Source organism: Nyctibius grandis, chromosome 19, assembly GCF_013368605.1.
Source record: "Nyctibius grandis isolate bNycGra1 chromosome 19, bNycGra1.pri, whole genome shotgun sequence".
Taxonomy (NCBI): Eukaryota; Metazoa; Chordata; class Aves; order Nyctibiiformes; family Nyctibiidae; genus Nyctibius; species Nyctibius grandis.
The window spans coordinates 1,022,057-1,032,072 of record NC_090676.1 but is presented as its reverse complement, the minus strand read 5'-3'; the positions used below and the strand labels follow the sequence as shown (position 1 = coordinate 1,032,072).

The 10,016-nt window shown below is 69.6% G+C and overlaps 1 protein-coding gene across 1 annotated transcript; it reads right to left on the bottom strand.

Annotated features, from left to right (window-relative positions):
* Positions 1-4,982: 4,982 nt before the first annotated feature.
* Positions 4,983-5,873, bottom strand: SOX12 (SRY-box transcription factor 12). Its single transcript, XM_068416090.1, has one exon. The coding sequence runs from the start codon at positions 5,871-5,873 to the stop codon at positions 4,983-4,985; it is 891 nt and encodes a 296-aa protein (XP_068272191.1).
* Positions 5,874-10,016: the final 4,143 nt, after the last annotated feature.

Here is a 10,016-nt window from a genome sequence, read left to right as displayed (position 1 = left end):
AGGACCCCCCAGGGGCACGGAGACGGGCCCTTCTCCCGCTCCCCCTCCCCTCTCATCCTCCCACCCTGGTCCCCGGGCGAGGGGACGGCCACCCCCTGCCCCACTGCGCCCGAGCCTGGCCTGGGTGACCGGGTCCTGCCCAGGGTCACTGGAGGAGCTGCCCGATGCCACCGTCCTGGGCCGGGTCCGGGCCCCGCGCAGCCCCCGCAGGGCCCCGCCGCGTTGGCAGGATCGGGCCTCTCCATCAGGCCATCGCAGCCACCCAATCGCCGGCCGTGGGGAAGGAGGGGCCGTGGCAGGGAGGGACGTGGCCACCTGTGGGGTGGCCAAGGGGCCGCTGCCTTGCAGGGAAGTGGGGACACGGCCACCACATGGTGGGGATGGGGCCACCGTGTACCCCCTCCTGCCCCAATGTGGCTGCCTGCCCCGGGACGGGGCACTGCTGTGGGAGCTGCCCGCTCAGCCATGCGGGTGGGTGAGGAAATGTCAGCCCGCAGGAGGGTGCGGGAGGGGACCGGGACCCTTTCGGTGCCGGCTGCGGCGCTGAACAAAGCCCCCGCGCCGGGGAGGCCTCGCGGGGGGCACGCGCTGCCCACGGCACCGGCTGTCCCCCAGCACAGCCCCAGCCCCGGGGCCGTGCTCATCCCTCCATCTCTTCTCCCATGCCGGGGTTCGGGGGGGGGGGCTCACCCTGGGGACCACCCTGCTGCGCCCCTGCTGCCCATCGCTCTGCTCCCCCCATCCTGTGTCCCCCCCGGGTCCCCCCCCCAGGCTCACCCCTGTCCCCAGCCCTGCCTGCTCCCCACTTACCTCGCGGGGGGCAGAGCCCTTAGAGCATCCTTCCCTGCTCTGGTGCCGTCACCCACAGCGGTGCCGGTGCCATCCCCGTGGCCAGGGCACCCCAGGGCCTGGGGGGTGCTGGGTGCTGTCCCAGAGCGGGTGCAGCCGTGTGCTCCCGTGGGGCTGGGGGGTCACTGCAGCATGGGACAGCCCGGTCCTCCCCCCGGCACAGCCCGGTGCCCAGCCACGGCCAGGGCACAGGGCACGAGGGGCCGGTGGTACCCGAGGATGCTCCGGGCTCCCCTTGTTGCCGTGGCAACAGCTGCAGGCGGGGAGGGGGGGTGTGATCCAAGTGGCATGTGGCCCCCGTGGCCCCCCCGGGCCCTCCTGTGGGGCTGGATTAGCACCCCAAGCCCCCGCCCCCCCCGGTCCCGTCCCCGCAGGCTGAGCCATACTGGGGGAGCTGACAGTGCCAGGGAGCTGCGTGTGCACGGAGCTGGCACGGCACATGTGTGCACAGGGCATGGCACACGCGTGCTCAGAGCACACGCAGGCACTGCACATGCACGCTGGCGTGGCAGCGGGGGGTCCAGGGGGCAGCCCAGGGGCTGGGGGGGGGGGGGAGCTGATGGTCCTGGGAGCTGGGTGCTGGCCCCTGGTACCCCCACGTCCCCCTGGGAACCCCACATCCCTCTGGTACCCCCACACCCCCTGGTACCCCCACACCCCCTGGTACCCCCATGTCCCCTGGTACCCCCACATCCCCTGGTACCCCCACGTCCCCTGGTACCCCCACATCCCCCTGGTACCCCCATGTCCCCCTGGGAGCCCCATGTCCCCCTGGTACCCCCATGTCCCCCTTGGACCCCCACGTCCCCCTGGTACCCCCACATCCCTCTGGTACCCCCACACCCCCTGGTACCCCTACATCCCCTGGTACCCCCACGTCCCCCTGGTACCCCCACATCCCTCTGGTACCCCCGCACCCCCTGGTACCCCCACATCCCCCTGGTACCCCCACACCCCCTGGTACCCCCACATCCCCCTGGTACCCCCACATCTCCTGGTACCCCCACAGCAGCACAGGAGGAGCCGGAGCCACAGACCAACACACTTTATTCCACAGTCACAACAGCCAGGACAACCGTCGGCCAAGCTCCCGCAGAGCCGGGGCCGGCCACGTCGCACCCCCCAGGCTGGGCCGGGGGCCGGGGCTGCCCGTGGGCTGACAGCCTCCTGCTGCAGGACACAGACACAGGGACCCTTCACTAACACGACACGACAAAGGTGACCCCGAGCGCTGGGGCCCGTCCGCAGGCTGCACCGGGGCCCCGTCAGCTCCGGGGGACCCCCGGCCCGCTCGGCCACCGCCGGGGCGGCTTCTTCCTGAGAGAGGTTTGGTTTATTTTTTATTATTCATTTATTTATTATTATTATTTATTATTCGCTTTGTTTCTAGTGATGGCGGGATGTCGCACGCGCACGCACACACGCTCGCACACGCACGCCAGCCAGCGCGGGGCAGCGGGGAGGCGGGGGCGCAGCGGGAGGGGGCCGCGCGCTGCGGGGTCTCTAAGCACTACAACCACACGGCACAGACAATCCACCACTGTCCACAACGGGTCTCCCCCGACAAGGACACCCAGCGAGGCTCGAGGAGGGGGCAGGAGGGGGGACGGGGACGAAGCGGATGGTGTTGTGCTTGCGGCCGGGGCTGGGAGGGGGGCCCGGCTCTGGCTCCGGTTCTGGTGCTGACCCAGAACCTGCTCCTGAGGAAACGTTTTGCCTGTCAGTCCCGCGGCCCACGGGTAATGCCCGGCACGCAGGGGACCGCCGGGACCCCCCGTGTCCCCGCTGGGAACAGGAGATGCAGCCCTGAGCACATGTATGATGCGAGACCCTCACCGTGGCCTCGGGCCCTGCTGGTATTTGGGGGCTTTGGCTTCCCCAGGAGTGGGGATGGCGGGTGGCCACGCATCCCGAGAAGGCACCGAGGTGCTGGGGTAGATCTGTGCGCGTCGGAGAGCCCCGGGGCCGCGAGACCCCACAGGGACCCCATGGGGACCCCAACCCCGGCTCACACATGGGGGGGGCTCGGGGTGCTCCTGGTGTGGGGCTGCCCGTGGCGGGGGAAGGCAAAGCCCCCCGGGGCCGGGTGGCCCGGCGCTTACTTGGCTTTTCCACCTCGGCTGGGGCTGGGTCCGGTGGGGAACGGCCGGGGGGGACGGGGACGGGGGGGGGGGACACGCTCTATACGGGGAACAAGTGTCTGGTGCGTGACACCCGCCTGCCTCCGCAGGCTGGCACCCGCACCGGGGCTACCGAAACACGGCGGCTACCGCGCCGCCGACACACACACGCACAGCTACCGCTACACACCGACACAGCTACCATGCTGATGGCTGGCCCTCGGGGGGGGGGGCGGCGAGGGGACCCCAAGGCCACCCTGGACCGGGCTGGGGGACACCGAACGTCCCTGCGAGGGGCCCTGGGGACACAGCCCACCTCGCCCTGCGCCGCGGTGCCCGTCCCCACGGCTGAGCCGGGGTCACCAGCACCTCTGGCAGCGGGGCCAGGCAGGTCCCCTGCTCCGAGCCACCCTGGGGGGACACCAGGGCGGGGGGTGCCCTTATGCCCTTCCCCTGGTCACGGCTCTATCCAGCCCCACCGCAACGGGTGGGCCCGGGGCAGCACGTGACCAGAGGAACCGGCAGCCCCAAAAGGGGGAGGCAGAGCCCCAGGGAGTGGGTGCCCCTGTGCCCCCGGCACCCCACTGCCCGGGAAGGGTCAGAGGGGGCTCCCGCACACCCAGAGCCCCACCGGGAATTGGGGCCGGGGGGACCTCAGGGGCTGCTTCACCCACTGTGAGCCCAGGACGGCTCCTCTGAGCGCTGCCACGTCCCCAGGGCTGGCAGCCGAGGGGGGCCGGGGTCCCTGCTGGCCACCACACAGCACAGCCGTACCCGAGCGCAGCCCCTGCCCCGCAAACGTGGCCTGTGGTGGCCACCGAGCCGGCACTGCGGCCACGTGCTCCCCGGCAGCAGGAAGGAGCCATTAGGAAAAGCAGAGAAAAACCCTGCTGGGAGAGCCGCTGCGGCAGGACCTGCCCTGCCGGGGCGTCCCTGCCCTTGGCGCAGCCGGCAGCGGCGCACGGCGTGGAGGGGCACCGCGCCGCAGCGTCACCCACGCCCCGCGTGCCCACCGGTGTCGGTGCCGCCGCTGCTCCCGGCTCTGTTGGGGGGGTTGCTTAAGGCAGATTTCCCGCAGCGTCACCTCCCCGCCGCCCTGCCCTGCCCGCTCCCCGCCACCCCGGGCATCGCCGCGCGGCCGGGCACGGTGGCACTGGGCTCCGCCAGCCCGCAGCGGGTCCTGCACGGACACCGGCTCCAAGGCTACGCCGGGGGCTGGCTGCTCCGGGAAGGGCTCGTCCCCCGCGGGGGTTCAGGGTGGCTCCGGGCACGGGCTCCCCCCGCGGCACAGCCGGCACTGTGGCCACGTGCGCATCACGTGCGCCCAACTTCGCTCTTCCCAAAGTCAGCGGCGGGCAGCGCGCCGGTCCCGTGGGACACCGGACCCCCAAAACGGGGTGTGGGGCAGGGGGGGTCCCCAAGGCTCTGCCACCCCCAGACGTGGCACAGCTGGGGATCCCTCCCCAAGGGCTGCAACGAGGAAGAGGAGACGTTGAAGCCGGGCTTTGAACGCAGAGAGCAAAAGGAATCGGCCGTTCCCGGAGGAACGGGGAGGGTGGGACGGGCACCCAGAGCCGGGGCTGGCGTGGGTGCTCCCGCTGCCCGGAGAGCCGGAGGGGGCACGGGCAGCGGCCGGCGGGGATGGGAGCGGCCAGGAGCCGCCATGGCCGGAGCCGTGGGGAGAAGGGGCCGGGCGCAGGGCGCTGACAATGGAAACCTGATTAGACGCTCGCGGTTCACGGGCGAATAACCGCGGCGGCCACACGTCCCGCGGCCGCGAGGCGAGGGCCGGACAGACGGACGGACGAGGAGTGGGTGTGTGCCGGGGGGTGAGGTGAGCAGGGAGCTCTGCCTGCCAGCGGCTCCAAGGCAAAATACCTGATTCCTGCATGTAAACAGCTGGTTTCGGTTCGGGAGGGGTTGGTTTTTGTTTTTTTCTGGGTTTTTTTTTTTTGATACGACCTGATTACGGAGAAATAAAGAGAGAAGAGCGTTACCTGCAGAGCGCGGGACTCAGTAGGTAAAGACCAAGTCCGAGATGCTGGACATGAGCCAGTCCCCCGCGATCATCTCCGTCACCTCGGGCGTGCAATAGTCCGGGAACTCGAAGTGCGAGGAGCCGCCCCGCGGGAACGGGTCGTGGTCCTTGTCGAAGGCAGACCAGTCCAGGGCGCCGCCGGTGGCACCGGCGGGGGCCCGCCCGGGCAGGACCCCCAGCAGCTCTTCCTCCAGCTCCTCATCGGAGGAGCTGAAGGAGGAGGGAGGGGACCCGGCCGACATGGGAGAGGGGGACTCGGTCTCCGGGGACCTCCCCGGCTCGGGGCAGGCGGCAGCAGGGCTCGGGGGCGCGGGGGGCTCCTGGGTGGGTGCCACGTGCCAGGCGGCTGTGCCAGGAGCCGCGGGGCACTCCTCGGCGGGCACCTCCGGCGTGGGCTCCTGCGGGGCGTCGGGGCTGGCGGGCGGCTTGGTGGTGGGCTGCCTGCGGCCGGCGGAGACACGGCCCAGCACCGAGGGCTTGATCTTCACCGGGAGGCGCGGGCGGGCGGCGCCGGTGCCCACCTTGCCCTTTTTCCGAGGCCGGTACTTGTAGTCGGGGTAGTCGGCCATGTGCTTGAGGCGCAGGCGCTCGGCCTCCCGCACAAAGGGGATCTTCTCGGAGTCGTGGAGCAGCTGCCAGCGCCGGCCCAGGCGCTTGGAGATCTCGGCGTTGTGCATGTCGGGCCACTGGTCCATGATCTTGCGGCGCTCGTGCTGCGACCACACCATGAAGGCGTTCATGGGCCGCTTGATGTGCCCGCTCGGCGTCTTGCACCAGCCGGGCTCGGCGTCGCGGGCGGGCAGCGGGGCGCAGGGCTCCCGACGGGCCTCCGCGCCCCGGCCCCGTGTGCCGCCGCGCTGCACCATACCGGGGACCCCGCCGTCGCCTCCGCCTCCGCCGCCTCCTCCTCCCCTCTCACCGCCGCCGCCTCCCCGCCCGCCGCTACCCGCCGCGCCGCGCCGCCCCCATTGTGCCGAGCGGGCGGCGGCGGCGGCGGGGCGGGGCGCAGGGGGTCGCGCCGGGGCCCGGGGGCGCACGGCGGGGGCGGCTCCGCCGGGACGGCGGCCGCTGTGATGCTCCGGAGGGGCCCCCCGCCGGCCCGGTGGTCTCTGGCTCAGGGATGCTCCGCAGCGGTCCGGCCCGGGGATGCTCTGAACCGGTCCGGGGATGCTCCGGGATGCTCTATACCGGCCCGGGGATGCTCCGCGCCGGCCCGGGGATGCTCTGGGATGCTCTGTACAGCCCCGGGGATGCTCCGAACCGGTCCGGGGATGCTCCGGGATGCTTCACGCCGCCCCGGGGATGCTCCGGGATGCTCTGTACCGGCCGGGGACGCTCCGAGCCGGTCCGAGGATGCTCCGCACCGCCCCGGGGATGCTCCCCCCGGTTGAGTCAGCGGAAGCTCCGATCGGGTGCGATGCGGGGACGCTGCGGCGGGTCGGGGGTGCGCGGGGGCGGTGCGGGCAGCCCGGGAGCCGCACGCCCCCCCGGTACCCCTCTTATAGCCGCCGCCGCCCCGCCCCCGGTAAACACCGCCGCGCCGGTTCTGTCAATGGGAGGCACCGCCCCCCCGGTCCATTGGCCGCAGGGCGGGGGGGAATATCCGGCTCCGCCAATGGGCGCCCTCCGGTGAGGGGTTGCTGGAGAGAACGGCAGGGCGGCACGCCCCGGTACCGCCGCCATGGCACCCCGGGAGCTCCCGGTGCCCCCAGCTCAGCAGCACAGCACCCCAGTGACCCCCGGTACCTTCACACGAGCATCCCGGTACCCGGCCTGTGCGCGCCGGTACCTCCCTGTGCCCGCTGGTACCCACCCGGGGATGCTCCAGCTGTTGCCCGTACCCGCTGCTCTCCCGAGCTGGGCACCCCGGTGTCCCCGGTGCCCCCTACACCCGCACATGGGCACCCCGGGGAGCCCCCACACCCCTCACGGCCCCCTGGGAGCAGCACCCCGGCCCGGGAACGGCTCTGCCCGGCCGGGACACCGAGCATCCCCCGGGACGCTGCTTCAGGACCCCGCCCCTGCCGGTCCACCGGGCTCCCGCTCTCCCCGGTCCCCCGGCGGCGTGGGAAGGCCGGTGCCTTCATGGGCACGGGCGGTGTTCCCGGGGGCTCGGCTCCCGGCGGGTCAAGGCAGGGATGGGGCCCACCGGGACACGGGGCGGCCACGCAGCTCCCCCGGTGCCACGAGTGGGGCCTTGTCCCCCGCGGCGTGACCGGGCCCGGCCAGGCCCCGCCCCTCCCGGTCAGGCCACGCCCCTCCCGGTTAGGCCACGCCCCCTCCGCGGGGCTGCGGGCGGCACCAATGGCGCGGCGGCGGCGGCGCTGTTGCCCCGGAGACCGCGGGCTGCCCGCGGGGGGCCGCGCCCATTGGCTGCGCCGCCGCCGCCGGTTGCTGTGGTAACAGCGGCCCGAGCGGGGCCTGGGGCCGCCGCCTGCCCGGGGCCTGCCCGGTGTGAGCCCCCCCGGAGCCCCGCTGCCCGGGGAACACCACACAACCCTCCCCCGCGGCTTCCCCGCCGCGTCGGGCCTCGCACGGCGTATGGCAGCCGGGGGTCTACGGGCGGCGCCTGCCCGAGCCGTTCCCCCCCGGTGTGGCCCGAGGCCATACCCGGCACCGGGCACCCGCCGCGCGGCTCCCGTATGACCCCGCCACCGTGCACCGGTTCGGCCATTCCCTCTGCCCGGGGCGGAGCCGGCAGGGGGCGCCCCAGCCGCCCTTTCCCGTGAGCGCGCGCCCCGCCCGGTCCCCGTACCCGCCGGCTGTCGCCATGGAGACCGGCCGGGAGACGGGGACGCGGGGTACGGGGGGTCCCCGGGGGGGCCGTGGGGTCTGGGGGATCCCCGGGGAGCAGGAGGATGGCAACGGGAAGAACGGAGCAGGCCGGAGGGGCTCCCCCACGGGGGACAGGCAGGAGGACGCCCCACGGGGCGTGAGGTGAGGTGAGGGGCTCCCCCCGGGCAGGGGAGGCACGGGAGGATGGGGTTCCCCGAGGGTACCGTAGCCCGGGGGCTGTGGCTGCCTCTCTGCTCTGACTTTGGGCCCACAGTGGTTTATCCGTGGGGACAGGGAGAGCTGGGGGGGGGCAGGCAGAGCTGGGGGGGACAGGCAGAGCTGGGGGGCTCAGGCAGAGCTGGGGGGGCTCAGGCAGAGCTGGGGGGGGACAGGCAGAGCTGGGGGGCTCAGGCTCCTCACTGGGGTTATGCTTTTACTTCCAGCGCCTGTGCGGAGACGGCTGCAAAGGGCCCGGTCCCCAGTGTCATGGAGGATTTCAGGAGAACGGTCAGTCTCTCGTTGCCGTGGGGTTCGTGGCGCTTGCAGCCCTGTGGTTGTAAACGCCGTGTCCCCCGACCAGGCCTGAGCCTTGCTGCTGGTGAAGGGCACAGAGGGGAGTCAGAACCGTGGGCCACGTCGGAGAGGTCTCTGCTCACAAACCCCCTCTGACTCCCGATGTTTTCTCTGCTGCTGCTGTCGTGCTGAGGGTAGGATTGCAGCAAATGGCAGAAGACAGAAGCAGAGGAGAGGAAATCTCCAGCCCATGGGTTGACTTTGCCAGCGCTCACCGGTGAGGACAAGAAGAAGAAAGGGGAGAAGAACAAGCCAGGCTGGGAGAGATTCCCTCATACACTAGTAAAAAATGCATCAATTTCCTACATCTCATCCCTCCTACTGCTACAGCCTGAACTCTCTTGGTTTCTCTTAATTTTTTGTGATAGACAGCATCAAGGTTAGCTTTCACCAGCATTACTGGTGCCTGCGGCGGCAGCATGAAGTATTTCAGGTGGGGCTTTAGGGTTGACCAACAGACCCAGTTCAGCACAACGCAAAACCTCCCATTACTCGTTAGTCCCGGAGGAGGATCTCTAAGCTTTAATTCCTGTTCACTTGCAAAGTAAAGATCTCTTAGAAATTTAATTCATTCAGATTATTCAGGATGTGGAAGAGGAGATTGGTGAGCTGAAGAGGAGCATCCAGACACTCTGCCAGAGCACAAGAGACCCAAGAGAGATGATCTTTGCTGACGTTCTTCTCCGCAGACCGAAGTAAGGCTGGCCAGTGGGCACGCACAGCCCTTCCTCTGTGGCCGTGGGCTGCAGAGTCTTTGGCCCTGAGTGCTAATAACCTTACCCCAGCGTTCCCACAGACATCACTGTTCAACCTACATGGTTTAGAGCTGCCGAGGCGCCTCAGCTTCCTGTGCTGGCTGCTCACCAGGGTTGCAAACCTGAGAGAAAACGGGTCAAACGTTTAAATCTCGAGTATGCTGCAGCCTGAAGCCCGTAGCTGTGCGCACAGCACCGTGCGTATGCACATTTATTTACAGCAGCTGCCTATACAAATTGTTCTTGGCACTGAGACGTTAACGGAGTCATTCCTTCCCAGCTCATCCCGCTGCTGCAGGTGCAGGCCAGCCCCTCGGCTCCTCCGGGCTTATTTTGCATGAAAATATCATCCCTTGGGCTGAGCAGGCGCTCGCCCAGCAAACCAGTGGTGGTGCGAGCGACAAGAGGGGCTGACCCTCCCCTCCAGGGCCTGGGTTTTAGCTGGGAGCCGTGTACGAAGCAGGAGGAAAGCCTGGGACGTGTCAGGAGGCTGCGGGAGGAGGCGGGTGGCTGCGTGATGGATTAGTGCAACTTAATTTTTTTCCCAATAAAAAAAAAATGATTAAAAAATGGAATTAATTAGCCATGACAGCTGGTGGGGCCGGGGTTACTGAGGGTGGCTGGGAGAAGAGTTAAAAATAGCAGGAAGGCCCGAGCGGAAAGTTTCTGTAACATCACAAGTCAGGCATCTGGTGCTTGCCCGCCCCGACGAGCGGGAGCCTGTGCCAGAGCCCTCTCCGCAGCCCTCGGCCCTTTCCCACTGACCTCCCTGCAACTTTTCACACGACTTCACTAGCCCTTTGTTTTTTTCTAATTAACCCTTTGGTTCCAGAGACCAGAGTTGCTTCTTGAAAGAGCAAAACCAGACACGAGCTGCCTGGAAGTGTGAGGGTGTGTGGGAGCGCG

Bases quoted from the DNA above. Each gene is read 5' to 3' on its own strand.
- SOX12 (XM_068416090.1), bottom strand. From the start codon at position 5,873: ATGGTGCAGCGCGGCGGCACACGGGGCCGGGGCGCGGAGGCCCGTCGG.